The 19,130-nt window shown below is 44.7% G+C and overlaps 2 protein-coding genes across 2 annotated transcripts; both read left to right on the top strand.

Moving 5' to 3' along the window:
- Positions 1-10,698: 10,698 nt before the first annotated feature.
- Positions 10,699-12,757, top strand: LOC133108190 (claudin-17-like). The gene has a single exon (XM_061217639.1). The coding sequence runs from the start codon at positions 10,942-10,944 to the stop codon at positions 11,614-11,616; it is 675 nt and encodes a 224-aa protein (XP_061073623.1). The 5' UTR covers positions 10,699-10,941; the 3' UTR covers positions 11,617-12,757.
- Positions 12,758-14,770: 2,013 nt separating this feature from the next.
- Positions 14,771-16,526, top strand: LOC133107830 (claudin-8-like). The gene has a single exon (XM_061217042.1). The coding sequence runs from the start codon at positions 14,848-14,850 to the stop codon at positions 15,664-15,666; it is 819 nt and encodes a 272-aa protein (XP_061073026.1). The 5' UTR covers positions 14,771-14,847; the 3' UTR covers positions 15,667-16,526.
- Positions 16,527-19,130: the final 2,604 nt, after the last annotated feature.

The raw sequence follows: 19,130 nt of genomic DNA, 5'->3' as shown, positions 1-19,130 counted from the left end.
CATACAAAGCTCAGTTTAGTTCAGGACTAAGCTTAATCTGTGGAACTGACCCGAGACCTTTTATATATCTCGTATAAAATGAAAGCCTTTTTTTAAGTGGCTTATGCCTGGAAAAATATTACAATTGCAATCTTCTTATATGATTTCCATTCATAAGCCACTGTGAAAGGCTTTTGTTATATCAACAAGAAGATTGCCTTCTTCTTCGTAGAAGCAGGCAGTGATACGAGCGTGCCGTTACTGGCTGGGTGTGTGTGAGGGAGCAGTCGGCCGATCGATCGGGTGTAATAGTGTGCAGAATGGGGCACGCGGGTCAGGCTGCTGGGCGGTGGACCCGCGGGAGAACTCTTCCCAGCGCTCCGGCACCTCCGCACCCTGGACTGACATCGTGTATTACATGACGAATGTTCCTGTTCCCGGAATCGACAGCGCGGCTCCCTCTAATGGCGCAGGGGACCTGAAGTGTCGCCCGTGGTTAGCGTCAGGGGCAGGGACGCTGCGGTGGGGAGGTGGGGACTTTAGGAGGGCGGCTGGGGTGAAGGTAGGGTCGAGGGTGATGGGGGAGGTGATTGGGCAGGTTCAGGTCCAGAAAACGATCTGTCCCCGAGGGGCAATAATGAAGGCAGCATAGTCAACGACACATCAACAAACGGACAGACATCTGCAAAAATAAATTAATAAATAAAATGATTGACTGAGGTGTCTAATTGAGGCTGTGATGGAGTGAAGCTGCAGGCTCTGGAGTGAAGGCTGAATTGCAGAATCTGGCAGACACAGACGAGCTTCAGAAGCAGGAGAGAGCGGAGACGGGCAGATGGTTTGATTGGTGTGCGGGGGTGGTTGTGTGTTTTGGGGGGGTGATGCTGGCTCACAGTAATCATGGAGCACGGAACCACAAGATGAAACGGTCGTCGAAAAGTGAAGGAGAGGAACTGGAGCTAGTGGTGGGGTGGAAAGAGGGGGTAGATAGTGGGAGAGAGATGGGCTAGCAGTGCCGGGGATGTGGGCCTGTTTGCAGAATGGTGAAAATGGGCACCCCCCACTTACTGTCGAGCCCTGGCAGGCAGGGTCAGAAGGACTATGTTACCCATGAGCCCCTTGGAACAGGACTGAGGACCCCAGGGCACAGGTAAGCTGTCTAAACAGGTGAGTCACACACAATCTTGTGCTATCCTCCAAACTAAGTCTGCAACCCCAGTGCTGGAGAGGTGGACTATCTGCTGATTTCTGTTTTCGCCTTAAAATCAGCGTCCATCACAGACCCTGCATAAGTCCTAAATGTTTATTCAGTCTGAATTGATTTATTAGACACTAAGCAACAACTGGAAGCAGTGAGTGACTGCCAACGCTACCTATCAGTGGGAGTCTTGTTGGGTGATTCATGATTAACCTCCAATGGCCGGGGGGAAGGCTTTCAGTCCCTGCTGTTAATGGGTGCATCCCAATATTCAATTAATGTATCCTCCTTTCCTCCCCCGATCAGTTTAAATAAACGTTTCGCTACATTTTGTCTGGGCTGAACGTGACCCGGATTTGGCACTGCTGTAGTATAGGATTCAGTCAAGTCATTGTTCATGGATATATCCCATGGTTGTACTAAAACCTAGCGCTTTCTAAATGTTTTGAGAGAACATATCTTACATTTTGAACCCATTCTATATGCTGTCGTTCAGTTCTACCTCTCCCTGCTAATTGTCAGAAGCTGTGACTAATTAACAGCAATTACACACCTGTTTGTGCAATTATCAAGTTTTAAAAGTGTGCGTGTGTGTATGGGAGGCAGCAGGTTATTTTAACAGAAGTGAGGGATGGAGGTGGGTGTTGATGGTTTTCACGTTACTATTTGTTGCAAAGTTCCCATCTAAGATTGATTCTTTTTGATGGGTCTTTGAAGAATACCTGCTTCACTGTCAGCTTTGTCGCCCTTCCGTTTCACTTGTTCTCGAGGCCTTAACCTAAATATCCACCTGCTTTTAGCTCCCGATAAGAGTGTAGGCTGCATTGTTCAATCAGTGCCCAACTCTGACCCTGCAGGGTTGTTCTGTGTGCAGCATCTCCACACACACACACGGGTGCGCATCCAGACTCATCTCTTGCTCATTACTCTTCCAGGGAATCACACCCGTCACATCGCATTGATTCCCCTCATTCCTCCCAGAGCAGGGCTCCTATCAGCAGCCCCAGACGGGCTGGACAGACCCCCTCTGTGACGAGGAGGGTCCTGGGGCTCGCAGAGTGACTGTATCTGTGACCCACTCTGATTACCGATAAACCCCGCTGTCTTTGTCCTCCCCCGCCGAGCTGACTCCATATTTCCTTTCGTTCGTTCTTCATTACGGACGCAGGACCTGGAGCGTGCCTGATAAGCGATAGAGATCATTCCCCGCTCAGTTCGCTCTATCACCGTGACCGATCTGCCGAGTGGAGCCGGCGAAAGTGTGAGTGACGGAGCGGAGAGACGGCGAGTGTGTGTGTGTATGTGGGTGGGTGGTTGCGATCTGTCTCCGCTGCGTTCGGAGAGAAGACCGAAATCTCCAGACTCCTTTCTGTCAGCGATAAGGATGCGGGGAGAAGGCGGGAGGGAACGTGTCAAACTAAAGAAAGGGTTTATTCCTTTAAACCCCCCGTAGATTCGACTGGATGTTTTCCATCGCAAAGCCCGATCTGGGAAAAATTCACCTTCAGCTTGCTGTCTTCAGAGAAATCTTCAATCAGTGTCTGCTGTGTATTCATTTTTTTCTTTACAAGTACTACATTTCTCTCATGACACACAGGCCTGCTGCATGGACTTCTGATCTGAAAATGTTTACAGTGGGTAGATTACCAAAAGCTATATTATAAATGACCGGATGGATCTGTTCTTTTTTGTACTTATAGTCACTTTGGTTGCAATGCTTGACAGTTATACAGCGTTAGCCTACTCTGATATAAATCATATCATTGTCTGAGACTGAGGTAATAGATCATTTTCACAAAACATTTTTGAAACTGCCTAATCAGTCTCAATTTCCTTTCCTGTAGGGCTGCTGTCTCTGTTAGCTATGCAATCTCCAGCTAATGTAGGCCTCAAACACTAGGTGTGTAGACCTTTTAGCCAACCAGTGACTAAAATGAAGCACTTAAGTGCAAGTACCCATCAGAAACCAGTAGATGCTGTGGCCCTCCAGGATTTGAGTTTGCGGTCCCTCTCTTAAATAAAGCAGTTATTGTGTAGTAGCGCTGTGTCTACAGCAGGTGGTGGTAAAACGAAATTAATCAGAAATTTCTGTCTGCCCCTATAACAAAGAGTGTGATCTCAAATGAGCATGAGTTTATCGACAACAGTTGTACCACATTGATTTCCAGTTCTATGATTTTTTTGTTCTCCAAATCACACGGACATTTACTGCAGAAGAGTGTTCAGTTATGTGAATATGCCAACCAGGGTCATTTCAAAATCTTTTAAGCACTTCCTGGCACTTGTGTCTGGTTGTCGATCTCCACAGTAGCTTTCTAAAATGGCATACATAATGAAGAATGAATAAATATTTACATAAATATTTCATATATAATATATATATATATATATATATATATATATATATATATATATATATATATATATATCTATATTTCTCCACAATATATATATTTCTCCACAGATTGACTGACGAATGAACCTGATTCTACCCACACAAACTTGTGAGACGGAACAGGAAACTTTCCTTGCTCAAGGGTCTGGTAGCGGGGTCAGAACAGATACCATATCCAGAATATGTGCCATTTTCTCTTACACATTAGACATTTTCAGACAAAAACATGTCTAAGTACACCAGCAATACAGAGGCCCGTATTTTACATATACACAAAATTTGGTTAAGTTGATCACCTTCACATGGAATCAACTGGCTAAATCCACAATAAATATTCAGTTGCCGGTCCGATTGAGAATTTGAACCCATGATTTTTGAACTGACTAAAATGATAAACTTTGTATTGACTAAACGGACTTTTCCATATTGTAATAAAATATAATTTAGTCCACATATTTTATGTTTTTTTCGCTGCCATCTGGTAAGTTTATATTGCTAATGCTGTAATTCTAAATAAATACAATAATAAAATGACTATCAAAGTTATGCTTGTCACTCTCATGTTCCTGTTATCGAAGCATTCACTATTCATTCATTACGTGTCGATGAACTATTTGTTTTGCTCGGGGAGGAGAGAAGGGGACTGAATCTCTGTTTATCTTTGAAATGCAGGTGACGGCTGACGATGATCTCGCACACTGGTTCAACCAGTTCTACAAGTTTCCCGGTTTCACTGTTAGCTTTTCAACTGAATAAAAAAATAATTGACCGATCACGACTGCAGGCTTCTTGAAGAGCATTTATTGAATCTTGCCAAAATTTTAACAACGCTGTCTGAAGTGGCTCTATAATTAAACCAAGTTCTTATATAATAGGCCTACTAATAAAGCTTCAGCACGTAGCAATTTAGCAGCCGCTCTTATTCAGTGAGATTTAAATGTGCATTTCTTAATTAGCCATGGACTGTAGCCTAACGCCCATGTTATAATTATTATCAAGTTTATTTTATTAATCTCTTATGTCTCAATGGACATGGGCTGGGCCGGTATGTTTTTTTTTCTTTCGTTTTTTCCGCTGTGCAATTTCACTATAGTGACAGGATATACAGTTTGAAGCGTTAAAACTCACGGTCCTATCTGTATAAACTATTTTAAGATGTCATTGCTTTAGCATGTCATAAGCATAATAACATAATAATTATGTTTCCATGTGTCCTTTTGTAGTCTCTATGTCCTTTTTAGAAAACGGACTAGTCATAGTACAGAAAGCTAATTTTCTGAAATATTTGAAAGAGGATTTGTCCAGTGTTTTGGTGGTTTTCTCTTTTCAGTGAGAAAAAAATGTCTGTGTTTGAGCTTCTGTAACCTTATTTAAGTAATACTTAGAGTAATTCTGACTCTTGGTAAACAAACCCCAAAGGGTTAACATTTCAGAAGAGACCAGGCTTATGCCTGTAGTCAAAAGGGTTCAAGAATATTAACCATTCTGATTTGGGTATGTAATTTTTGCTTAAATGTGTAATATTTAATTACCTATTGTAATTCGTAAGTAAAGGTTTTTCTTTTTTTATAAATGGTAAATTACTTATATAGTGCCTTTATCCAAAGCGCTGTACAATTGATGCTTCTCATTCACCCATTCATACACACACCGACGGCGATTGGCAGCCATGCAAGGTGCCGACCAGCTCGTCAGGAGCATTTGGGGGTTAGATGTCTTGCTCAAGGACACTTTGACACTGCCCGGGCGGGGGATCGAACCGGCAACCCTCCCACTGCCAGACGAGCGCTCTACCTGCCTGAGCCATGTGGCCCCCTGTTGTCCCCTTATATGTGCATTTCATGTCAATGCCACCATTAAAGGATCCGTGGGAACAAGGCTGACTGAATGCATGTAACAGGGACTTCTGGAACCTGCGGTAGCCTACAGCAGCCTTTGTTTTTTTGTGAAAAAAGCTGGAGAAAAGGGGCGGAGGTTCACGGCCTAAATCCCTCACTCATGTTGAGTGTGCAGTTTCATACTGATGTCAAGGGGAGATGTCATGTGACTTAATGTATTCACTGTCAGCAAACCAGAGCTCTCTACAGTGAATTTTATAGGCTACTTTAAGAAAAGGGGTCTTTGTGGGGAAATAAACAATAGCGTCACTTCTGCATATATATGTGTAGTCTTGTTGTGTCTGTCCAGTATGTACAACTTTGCCACAAAGACACCATCGTCATGTTGTTTGCTTGTTTGATTTATTTCACAAAATTCATAAACAGTTTTATATCAATCAGGATCTTGTCACGGTTATCAGAGGTGGAAAGTCCAGCGGTCAGAAGGTAAAAGTCCTGCCAAGCTGATTTCACTAATTAGTTCTACCACCTGTCTGAAGAATTGTGCTAATTAACAAATCCAGGTGATTTGAACAAAATACTGGGAAGGAACTTTTATTTTCTGAACCTGGATTTTACACCTCTGTCTATTATAAAGGTACATGCTCAATCAGGAAATCCAATGAATCACTTTGTGGTGTCTTATAGTATGGAGCTTTTATAGTACAGACCTTTAGTTTTGTGGGTAGTTAATTTGTGTTAACAGGAAGTCCAGTCTGTGTGCATTTAATATTGTGCTAAGCTTGTGTGCTAATGAGGTAATTATCTCACAGTCTGCCTGCAGAGTATTCACAGCTGGGTGAATACTCCACTAATGTGCATCAAACATTAAAAATAATTCCAGTTTATTTTTCTTGGTGGAGATTTATGAGCTTCATGGAAAAGCAACTGTTAAGCAGAAGAGCAGGATTTAGGGGGGATTTGATTGAGGCTTTTAAATTCATTAAATGGATTCACAGAATTAACTCAGGGTGAGCTCGTTTAGCAGAACGAGAGGGCATATATGGAAATTGGCAAAGGAGAAATTCCGTACAGATATTAGGAAGTCTTTTTTCACACAGAGAGTGGTCACTGTGTGGAATAGCTTGCCAGGACAAGTAGTGGAGGCAGAAACACTGGGGGTTTTCAAGACCAGGCTTGATACTATTTAGCTTTTAGGGAAATTAAATACGTTAGAGGTAGGAAAGGGCTGAATGGCCTCATCATTGCCTTACAGTATGTTATGTTATATTAAGTTATATTATGTGAGAAGATGGTGCTCTCTATCATTCCCAGGCTAGACCGGGCTGTCGACTGTGAGCTGGAATGTTTCTTCATTAGTGTGGTGCAGCACCTGGATTCTGAGGGACATGAATTCAAATGGAAAGCGTTGTTGATTTAATGACCCATAGACTCCCCCACAAGAGGACACAAATCATCTAATCTGTTGGCTGTCATCGGGGTCAAAGGCCAGTGCAGTCCAGTCTTCGGTCAGCACAGGCTGTTCCACATTCTGCTCTCATGGCCTTCAGTAAACATGCGGAGGACCAGAGAAAAAAACAAACTGCACTACAAAGGTGTTTACTGTACTTCCTACAAAGGACATGATCTCCTTTATCTTCCACAGAGTTGTTGTTGGTCCTTTTGTTTTTTATGCTTTGCAAAGACAAGGAAAGATGAGACCAGCACAGCTGAAAATTGATTCATGAATAATTATTGTTTTCTGTGTTATCATCGGACCAATTTGTCTAAGACGGCTTACAACTTGATCGCAACAACAAATAAAATATCGGGTACATGGCATTGCATTGTTAAATGACACTAAGGTTAGTCACTGGAGGGAATTAAAACTGTCTGTATCTGTTACTCAACAGTGTAATGTTGCTGCTTGCATTGTCTCCCGTTGTGCTGTTATGAAGGCCGTTTTTGGGAGGACATTGGATGCGGTGTTAGCTGCCACCCTGCACGCAGCGGTCCTGTAAACGGGATAACAGCCAGCGGGCCCAGATCTTTGTGCTGCAGGGTTTGTGTCTCCATAGCGATAGCCTTGTCAGATGTGCCGCTCGAGGGAAAGTGGGGAACCGCCTCTTTCTCCTGTCCTCTGGGGCGACATGGCTCAGGCAGTAAGAGCAGTCGTCTAGCAGTCGGGGGGTTGGCGGTTCGATCCCCCGCCCGGGCTGTGTCAAAGTGTCCCTGAGCAAGACACCTAACCCCCAAATGCTCCTGACGAGCTGGTTGGCACCTTGCATGGCAGCCAACCGCCGTCGGTGTGTGAGTGTGTATATGAATGGGTGAATGAGAAGCATCAATTGTACAGCGCTTTGGATAAAGGTGCTATATAAATGCCAACCATTTACCTCATCCTCACATCCAGCCCCACCTCCACTGTCATCTTTAACCCTTTACTTATTTAGCTGAAGCTTTTATTTACAGTTGATTAGACTAAGCAAGGGATAATCCCCCCTGGAGAAATGTGGGGTTAAGCTAAAGGGCCCAACAGTTGCACTGATCTTATTGTGGCTACGCTGGGGATTGAACCACCTTCCAGGTCCCAGTCATGCACCTTAGCCACCAGGCTACAGGCTGATCCCAGAGAGAAGTCAAGCAGACTTGGATCAAATACGTAATTGTTTTGGATTCAAATATGCTTTTGCGCTTTGCTGAGCTTGTCTGGTGTACTGCCTTTGGAGCCAAGAAAAACTCTCAAAAAGTGCAAACCCTACCGTTTAGACGTCTTCGTTGGCTCAATTGTACCAAGCAAGATCAATGGAGCTCAGAAAAGTATTTGAATCCAGTGAGCTGTGGTGGCACACTGCTAGGGCGTCAGACCTTGATGCAGGGATCAGTTCCATACTGTTGCTCACAGAGGACCGCGGTTCGCGTCTCGGTCCTGCCAAAGCCGAGTTTGGCCAGCACATGTGGTGCAGCATAATTGTCCTGCCCCTCCGAGGGTGTGGGGAGGGACTCGGCAGGGGTAGTAGGGCCGCTGTATATTCAGCATGGGGGACAGCTTGAATTGTGGGATAGATTTCAGCAAATCTGTGACTTCAAATTCCCTGGTACTACTGTGCCATTCTTGCACCAGGGAATCTTTTTGTTTTTAATATCCACCATAAACCTTTTCTTTTTCTTTTGTTATAGTCACACTGGCACACACTTTCAGAAATGAAGGTACAAAAAGTGCCTAAAAAGGTACAAATTCTTGTCTCTGGGGTGGTACCTTTTAGCTACAAAGCTACCCCAAGCCAGCAATATATAACTCATTTGTCACTTTTTTTGCTGGGAAAACATATTGAAATGTACCCAAAGAAAACATTACTGTACTTTTAGGGTACATTTTGGAAATTTGACCCTTGAAGAACAAAAATGTACATCCACTGTCACTTCTTTATTTCTGAGAGAGCACAAATTGGGGCCAATGATCAACATTCCGTTTAAGTTATTTTAAGACATGTTTATAGTCACGGGTGACTGACCCTGCGGCTGGCCTGAGAACTGCATTTCCAGACTATTGTTTTGTGACAACTGGAGCTGTGTTTCAGACGGGAAACGTCAGCCCTACATAAGCTGATTTAGGGCTGTGCCAGTCGGATCATAAATCACAGACGTGCCATCAGTATGCACAATGAGCACAACAGCCAAACACAACACAGAGCTGCAGCTAACAGGTCTCTCTACCACCCTCCATTGTTTGAAAGAATGCCGTTTTGAATGTTATGAGAACTATGTAAAGATGCTTTTCACTGTCATTGTTCTACAGAGTGATCTGTAACTGTATTTGGCAGGAAAGAGAGAAGAAAGTAAAGTCAAAAGGGTCTTTTTACTGAGGTAAAACACTGACTTGAATGTGTCAGGTTTCCCTTTGGAAAGATCAGAGCAGCGGTCTGATTTAATAATTTGATAAAGATACACAGTAACGCATTGGTGGGGTTGTCATTGTTTGCGCTTGGTTAGATATCTCTGGATTATATCCAGCGTTTGTGTTGGCGGGTATGTTAAGGCGATGCGTGACAGAAATAATAGTACAGCTCCAGTATCGGTTAACAACGGGAAACGGGACGCATTCAGAGGGAGAGATGACAATCTGAACGGCAGAATTTTATTTTACCTGAAGAAAGAGTGGGGTTTAGCAAGAAATATGAGGAAGAAAAGTATTTATTGTCCCTTAAGAAGGGAAATAAATTCTGTCTAGACAATTGATTGGGTAGAATACATTGTTACAATGAAATGCATACATATGGACAATGTCACACATTTCATTACTCAGATGTAGGACATTGCATTTTAAAGGTGGGAAAAATAGCAGAAAAAGGATTATGGAAATGGCTGTTCATACACCAAAAAAAAAAAAAAAAAGAGACCATTAAAGTGAAAAGTACTTGAGTTAAATTCTGCCAAAGAGAAAAAGGACATCATTGTATCATGGGATGTGCCCAGTGGTCCAGGGGTGAAGCTAACTCTTGAGTTACTCAGCGGTGGTTGTGGTCAGTGCTGTCGTGTGCTGCCCGTGTAGGTAGAAGCCCTTATTTTGACAGTGACTGAAAGAAAATGTTGTTGGTGCGGTCATGAGTCGATTACGTTTCAATTCAGTCATTTCAGAAAATGAACAGGAATGAATGACTTAAATTTACACATCGATTACAATGCGTCATTCAGATACAGATACTGCACATTTGGCAGATATTCAATTCACATAAATTACCTTTTTTTGTATGCAAACACCAGGCCTGAACCTCCAAACAGCAAGCACATGAGCTACATCACTTTATATTTGATAGAATTTCAATAACAAATAAAGGAAATATAAAATACCAGCTAAAATAAGGGCCCTCTTCGACTTTGAGGGCAAAAGGACAAGGACAGGCCTTGGGCCCTATCTGTGCACCTGCCTGTTAAACGGGAAACTTGTGGTATCCTAGGGGAGAGAGAGGAGGCTGCTGGGAAGTCCTCCATTTGCAAAATGATCCAGCTCCTGAACCAGGCAGGGAGTCAGCCATGCATGGTGTGCATCACACACCCACTTCCACAGTTTCACAGAAACCATTTGAAGAGAAAAAAATGTTACATCCTTTTTTGGAACAAGCTGCAGTGGAACGGTGAAAGTAATTTTAATTAGGTGATGAATCTGATCAGACCAGCGTGTGGGAAACCAGTGGACTCAAGTCCCAAACCAGTGAGGTGACATTGCTGGATCTTAAGAACGCAGAAAGGCTCCTCCTCCGATGGAGTAGTTATCACCTGCTTGCTGCAGACAATCGCTCGCTGCGACCCAGAGAAGAAGAGAGGAGAGGAGCGGAGCGTTTGGGTGTGGAGGTTCGAGGACTGCGAACCCCTGCTGCAAAACCTAGCTTGAGCTGTTTTCATCAGCAGGGACACCTTGATTGTGGATATTCGACAGGAGGACTCAGAACTCGTCGGGTGTTCAGGTTGAACATTCGACAGGAGGACTGTGAACTCGTCAGGTGTTCAGGTTTCACTTTCGAGGTTGGGACGCACCTCGCTCCCTCTGGAGGATGAGGGGTAAGCTGGACATCGCAGGCCTGGTGCTGGGCTTCATCGGGCTGATCGGAGCGGCCACCGTCACGGGCCTCCCCATGTGGAAGGTCACGGCCTTCATCGGCGCCAGTCTCATCGTCATGGAGACGCAGTGGGACGGGCTGTGGATGAACTGCTACATGCAGATGAACATACGGATGCAGTGCAAGGTGTACGACTCCCAGCTCATCCTCCCGCCCGAGCTGCAGGCTGCCCGAGGGCTGATGTGCGTCTCGGTCCTGCTCACCATCGCCGCCCTGCTGGTGGCCTTCTGCGGCACGCGGCGGACCAACTGCTTCGGGGACGACGCGCGGGGGAAACGGATCACCCTGGGCCTGGGCGGAGGCCTCTTCCTCCTGGCCTGCCTCACCACCCTCATCCCCGTCTGCTGGACGGCCCACTCCATCATCAGCAACTTCTACAACCCCGAGGTGGTGGACTCGCAGAAGCACGAGCTGGGCGAGGCGCTGTACCTGGGCTGGGCCACGGCGGGGGTGCTCCTGGCGGCCGGGGCCATCCTGGTTTACCGCTCCACCTCGCGGACCCACGAGATGTACCACGTGGAGCCCGTGCTGATGAGCGAGGAGGACTACCACGACGTGGAGCTGCAGCGTCAGCCATCCAGCTCCTACAGCAGGAAGGAGTATGTGTGAGTAGCCCCATGGCTGGTCTCTCTCTCTCTCTCTCTGTGTGGGAGACGCTGCAGGACCGAGCTCTCTGCGAGGACCATCAGAGCTGATCTCTCTTTCAGAAGTGGCTATGTAGCATCAGGCTTTGGGAATTGGTCTTCTGACATAATACAATGTTTATATTCCAATGTCCGGCACCTGCCATTGCATTCTAAAAGCTTTATGACATTTGCAGAGTGTGTACCCTGGTGTAAAATCCAACTATGACCAGCTTGAAATGACCAGTTAGCAGCTTTTTTAAAGCATAGCTTGGGGTGGTCAAACTATGTTGAGCCTGGAACTGGTCTGAACTGGTCAACTGGTTTCAAAACGATAGCTTGAGCTGTTTTTCTCAGCAGGGTAGCATAATGCTTAGACATCTGGCCTTCTGACCTAAGGGTTGCAAGTTCAATTAACACTGCCATTGTACTGTTGAGGAAGCCCCTTTGCCGGAGTGGCTTCATTACATTACATTACATTACATTATTGGCATTTGGCAGACGCTCTTATCCAGAGCGACGTACAGTTGATGAGACTAAGCAGGAGACAGTCCTCCCCTGGAGCAATGCTGGGTTAAGGGCCTTGCTCAAGGGCCCAACGGCTGTGCGGATCTTATTGTGGCGAGACCGGGATTAGAACCACTGACCTTGCGTGTCCCAGTCATTTACCTTAACCACTACGCTACAGGCCGCCCTATGTATGTATGTATGCTTCAGTATGTATCCAGCTGTATGCCTTTAGCTCTGTGGCTAATCTCTGTGTGCTGATACAGGACAAAACACATGGAACAGGAATTACAGCAAGTGCTGCTCTCCATACAAATTGTGTGAAACTGTCTAATTTTGAAGCTACTTCATATCTGTATTTATGTATGTTAACTTGGGTTGTTGATATTTTAGCACATTATATAAAAATTAAATTAAAATATTAAATTATGCTAGGACCGGTCATAAATCAAGAGGCTGAACTGAAGTTAGCATTTGTTTCTCAGTCTTTGGAATTGACAGAACTTTTCACAGTGAAATGAATGTATATATATGGTTTTACAGCACTGTTTTCATGGCCTTCTGGTTGTGTTGGTCTATATGAGTAATCTGCCTGAATAAAGATGGAACTAACAACATTATCAGTGTCTGTATTTTTTGCTCAGAATACGTCTCATCATTCAGATCTTTGGACTGGTATTTGTGCGTGTAATAATTGCCTGTGCGCTTTGCATTCGAACGCAGGTTGGTGCTAACAGGATGTTATTGCACTGGTACAGGTTAGCCTGCATTCCTGTAAAGCCCACTGTTTATTGGAGAAGGTGTAGAGGGCCTCTCTGTAACTCTGAGCCCATTCTCCATTCTCATAACCCAACGTGAGCTCCGTCACGTTCAGCCTACCCCCCCCTTTCCGTTCCATTGTGCTTTTCTGCTCAGCATCCTTCTGTGTTCCCTCTCACATACACTCTCTCATTGTCTATCACACACACACTCTCTTACACATACACTCACACTCTCTCACATACTCTCTCTCTCACGTACACTCTCTCTTTGTCTCACACACACTCTCTCACACATACACTCACACTCTCACATACTCTCTCTCTCATGTACACTCTCTCTTTGTCTCACACACACACTCTCACACATACACTCACACTCTCACATACTCTCTCTCTCCCTTAAACTCTCTTTGTCTATCACATGCACAACACACATGCACACACACTCTCTCTATCAAACACACACACACTTTTAATTCTACCAGTCCTACCTACACACACACACACACACACACACACACACACACACATACACACACAAAATGTCATATAAAAACTCCCCAGTGGAGAGAAACTCCCTCTAGTAGAGGGTGGGAATAAAACTCCCCAATGGGAAGAAATCTCAGGAGGAACCTGTCTGTAGAGGGGGGAGCCCATCCTCCGCTGGCTGGCAAGGTGTAACGGTAGATGGATATAACAGAAATATGATATGATTTAGCATACTACCAGCTGCAGTATAAACCTGGAGCCTTGAGTTAATATTTTTAGAGCTGAAGCAGTGAGTGTCACAGCAGGCTGGGTAGTGTTTATTGTACCGAAACTGGAGTCAGATTACCGTCCTTCAAAACCCTCACAGCTCTATTCACATACCCACCCGGGCCACACCCAGTCACGCCTGTTGGCGTGGCGATTGTTTCTATGGTGACGTGCCGAACAGGAAGAGAATGGCAGAACAGTCGTATGTATCCAGAGTATGTTTCTGCTCAGATCACATGACAGCAGGGCACGGAGCAGTGGTTTGATTATCTTTGTAAAGGTGTGTAAACTACAGTATGTGAGATATAAATGTAGTTTAGTGGTGTATATCCTGGGTTTTCTACAACACCTCGGGGTCCTTGAAGGTACTGTAGGGAGTCCCTGGCCAGAAGTGATATACACTGTCAATATTTAGATTAAAAAAAGAATAATTTATATAGCGAACATGGAAATGGCAGAAATGGCAATGACCTGTCACTCTGCCAGAGCCTGACCCAAAACAAACCACATGAGCAGCGGGCTTTGAGTTCAAATTAAACCGAGAATATGTTAATAATAAATATGTTAATGACAAATAGGTTAAGGTGCAGACTGTCACCTTTAATAGACCAAAATTTTGGTTTCTCAGCTGTTTCTGATTAGACGGGTGTATTCAATCGCTTCTTGAGTGCAGGTATAAGAAAGGTTTCAGTATCTAGTCTTGATTCTAGGCTTTTGATTGCCTAGGGGGAATGTTATTGTTGTACCAGTGAAAGTCAAGGAAGCCATTATGAGGCAGAGTAAAAAGCAGCCAGAGACACAGGCCAAACAATAGGCTAACCAAAACAAAGTTTGGGGGCCCCAAATCAGATCCGACTAGGAACAGAACTGGACCCTGCACGTGACAATAAGAAAACCCCTTCAGGTTGTTGTTTGAAAAATTCTCCAGCTGAGAGTTTGTGAGATGGCACCAGTGATTTCATCTGTTTCAAGAAAATCAAGTATCTCAGGTTTTGACGCGGCGGGTTTTGGGGATGGCTGTTAAGTAGGAAGGAAGGGCGGGGTCACATCGTTAGCATACTTTCTGGGGAGAAAGAAAAGTGCCGTCTCCACTCTGCCCCTCTTCATTTCTGGAAGTGCCATCTACAGAGAGGCTAGAGCAGGCTTCCTCTCCTCGGAGCTCAGAGAGAGGCAGAGTAACGAGACAGCCAGCCATGGAGACCGTGTACACGGACAGCGTCTATGCCGAGAAGGCCAAACTGGAGAAGGCCAAGAACCGCGACCGCATCTGCTGCGAGGTGGTCGCCCTGGTGATCGGGTTCATCGGTCTGATCGGGGTGGCGGCGGTGACAGGGCTGCCCATGTGGAAGGTGACGGCGTTCATCGAGGAGAACATCATCGTCATGGAGACGCGCTGGGAGGGCCTGTGGATGAACTGCTACAGGCAGGCCAACATCCGCATGCAGTGCAAGGTCTACGACTCGCTGCTGTTCCTGCCCCCAGACCTGCAGGCTGCCCGCGGGCTCATGTGCAGCTCGGTGGCGCTCACCAGCTTCGCCCTGATCGTGTCGGCCGTGGGAATGCGCTGCACCAAGATGGTGGACCACCGCGCCCGCACCAAGCACATCGTCCTGGTGGTGGGGGGCTGCCTCTTCCTCATGGGCTGCGTCACCACCATCATCCCCGTGTCCTGGACAGGTCACGTGATCATCCGCGACTTCTACAACCCGCTCCTGATCGACGCGCAGCGGAGGGAGCTGGGCGAGGCGCTCTACATCGGCTGGGTGACCTCAGCCCTGCTGTTCTCCGCCGGGGTCATCCTGCTGTGTCGCCACGCGCCCAGAACCAACGAGGAAGAGGAGGTCAGGAACCCCACGTACACCCCCTACTCCTACATGCCCGGCTACACCCCCAACCCTGCCTACACCTACCAACCGGCCTACACCTACCAACCGGCCTACACCTACCAGCCAGCCTACTCCTCTGTACCCCCACCGGGGTCTGTCGTATACAACCCGAGCCAGTACCTGTGAGCCCAGTCCGCCCCACCACCATCCTGCATCGCCCGGCTCCCCGGTTTCCCCTGAGGTGAGAACACGCATCTTTGGATGAGAGACTGAATTCACCTGAAAAACTGCTCTTGAAACGGTTTGTCAAATAGACAAACTTCTACAGGAAGTAAAGTCACAAGGCCTATGTGAAACCAGGAAAGGGAGTGCCTGCGGTTATGGTGTGTTTTTGTATTGATTGAGTGTTGGTTTTTTGGTTCATGTTGTTAGGACAGCTGAGAAAGAAAAATAGTTCAGCTATTAAACTGTAAATAAAATTATAAAACTGCTTCAAATGATGTTAAATTTGAATCTGAAATCAAATCTTAAATCAAATTTGAATTTCAGATTATGTTACAAAATATATATAAGATTTACACTTTGATAAAACAATAAGTGTAATTCACTTTTCCTGTAAATTTGCACAGTATGTACAGCAATATGGTATGAGTTAATATATTAATATTACCTTGCATCCAATTGTTTACAAGTTGACTTCATACAAAACATACATTAGAAAAAGTTTCCACTATATGATTTCAGGACCTCCTTTATCTAAAACCCTGGATTCATCACAGCATTCATATCAGTTTTTATGTTCCCATCTAAATCTGATGATGTGATATGAGAAAATGAACTGTTTAAATGTGAAAATACAAAATATTGATCTCTTATGTCTAACTGTTTGTTAATTCTATGTTTGTATGCACTGTATAGAATGCAGAAATGCGTTCTAGATGTATATTTGAGTGTTCATGTTGAACATGTTTTAAATCTTTTATTGTACCTTTATTTTTATTATTTTTATGACTCCAAACAAAAATAAATGTTTGAATTTTGACTAATGGCGTGTTGGCTTCTTTCCCTGTGTGCTCCTGTCGTTTTGTACTGCATGACTGCTTTTACAAAAATGTACATTGAGGTTTCAGTTCTTCCAGAGAGACAGGTACAGACAGCATTCCTTTGTTTGTTGTCCTTGGGGTAGCATGAGGCCCACACAACCTTGCGTGGGAGGCTCAGAAAGTTCCGGCTCCTTTCTTGTAAAACGGCATGTGGGAATGAAACAAGTTGACTGTGGCCCTGAGTCGTCAGAGGAAGTTCACCAAAACTGGCAAAACCGGCAGAGTCACTCCTTTTAATGCAAATCCGCCCTGTCCTCATGTTCAGCTCAGGGAAGCATCACCAAGGACTTTAGTTTCTGTGGTTAGAAAAAGCAAAACACACCAACGCACTTCCTGTACTGTGTGCTTTAATTATTGAATGCCACTATTGGTAAATGGACTGCATTTACATAGCGCTTTTATCCAAAGTGCTTGGATTAAATTAAACGCTCAATAAAGGACCTGTTATTTATTTATTGGAGACATCAGAGATGTCTTAGGCCTTGAAAATGCTAAACATAGGTTTCAGAATCATCAGTATACATAGATACCTTAAAACAGCGATACAGTATTCACGGTCTTCAAACAGAGAAAAGCAGACTGAATCAAAACAGTTCTCAGCACCTTTTCATCTTCTCTGCTTTTAAAGAGGCCTGCAGTCCTCCCCCAGGAATAAAAATTAATGGTGAAAACTTTAGCCTAGATGGTCCATTTGATTTTCCAAAACTTAGGTCTGGTTTCAAGGATGCAGATTAAGCTTAGTCCTGGACTGAATTGAGCTTTGTATGGAGAATCTTAATTCAAAATTGAATTTACTCTCGGACTAGGCTTAATCTGTTTTTGTGAAACTGACCCTTAGTATATCAGAGGTTTTTGCTTGGTCCATGCACAATACACACACACACACACACACACACACAAACACACACACTTAGTGAGCACTTTATTTGGTATTCATGAGACTTATTAAGTCTTCTGCTGCTGTAGCCTTTCAACTTAGAGGTTTGACCCATTGTGTGTTCAGAGATGCTCTCCCACATACCACTGTTGTCATTTGCGGTTATTTGCATTACTGTCACCTTCCTGTCATCTTTGACCACTCTGGTCCTTCTCCTCTGACCTCTCTCATTAACAATGCATTTCTGCCCGCATAACTGCCGCACCATTCTCTGCAAAATCCCTGGAGATCAGCAGTTTCTGAGATACTCAAACCACCCTGTCTGGCAATCCTTCCATGTTCAAAGTCACTTAGATCACATTTCTTCCTCATTCTAACATTTGGTCTGAGAAACAGCTTAACCTCCTGACCACGTCTGCATGCTCTTATGCATTTGGGTGCTGCCACATTATTGGCTGATTAAATATTTGCATTAACACGCTGGTGTGCAGGTCTGCCAAATAAAGTGGTCACTGAGTGTATAAACACCTCTTTCTGTCACACTACAGCTGTGACTGTGGCCTGACAGATGGAGGACTGGAGGTGTAGGTGGAGATGATAAATGTTTCATGTTTACTAACAGGATATTCTTCATGATAGCCATATCCTCCATTACTCACTCGTGAAGTGCATTTCTTTATAAACACTGCTGCCCAGCTCTGAAACCGCTCATTCCCCATTCCCCATCATCCTTCACCTGGAATCCCTCTTCATCACTCTTCCTCGTGGCGGACGTGCTGTGTACTCACTCAGCTGTGTGTGTGCCATGTTCTCGTGATAGAGCAATGATGCGCACCACAACCTGCTAGCCTGCTACTTCTGCCCTCCTGGTGCCAAGAACCAGACCTTCCCGGATAACCATCTATATTTGTCATCTGCATCATTATTTTTTGTATAGTTATTGATTTAATTTATTAATTTCATTTAGTTACATATTACATATAACACTCACTGTTTGGCCAGTGCTGGCCAGAAGAAGATAGGCTCTGAGCTCTGTTCTGCTCAAGGTTTCTTCCTGTTTGTCAGGGAGTTTTTCTTTGCCACTGTCGCCCTAGGCTTGCTCTGAGGGGCTCTCAGGCCTGTGCTCTTTGTAAAACTGCTTTGTGTCAATCTTGTGTTTAAAAAGTACAATATAAATAAAATTGAATTGAATGCATGAGTGTAGAAGATGCAAATTAAATGACCAAATGTTTTTTTTTTTTTTCAAACATATATGAATGCCTGACTTATTAAAAAGATAAAATTGAAATGATTAACAAAAAACACTTCAAATACGGTAAATTAATAACTGTATGAGTTGGCGGAGTGTTCAGGCATTACAGAGAGAGAATTCCTTCTCATTTCGCAGGAAAAGAAGAACAGAGAAACAGGAGCCCTGTGAATAAACAAAGGGCAGCTTCAGCACAGCCCCACGACCAAACAGAACGAGAACACAGCATGTAAAAAAAAAAGAAGAAAGGGATCATGGGGGATTTAATTTCATAGCAACCGACCACAGGTCCCTCCCCCTCATTACAGTGACCCCGAGGGGGGGGGGGGGGAGGAGGCAGAACTTGCACGTATCAGCGACAGATCCGCCGGGATGCAAAACCGCCCGCCAGGAACCGCCGTGGCTCAGAGTGCGAGGTAGC

This window comes from Conger conger, chromosome 13, assembly GCF_963514075.1.
Source record: "Conger conger chromosome 13, fConCon1.1, whole genome shotgun sequence".
Classification (NCBI taxonomy): domain Eukaryota; kingdom Metazoa; phylum Chordata; class Actinopteri; order Anguilliformes; family Congridae; genus Conger; species Conger conger.
This window is presented reverse-complemented; position numbering and strand designations above follow the sequence as displayed.

Coding starts and splice junctions, on each gene's coding strand:
- LOC133107830 (XM_061217042.1), top strand. CDS start 14,848: ATGGAGACCGTGTACACGGACAGCGTCTATGCCGAGAAGGCCAAACTG.
- LOC133108190 (XM_061217639.1), top strand. CDS start 10,942: ATGAGGGGTAAGCTGGACATCGCAGGCCTGGTGCTGGGCTTCATCGGG.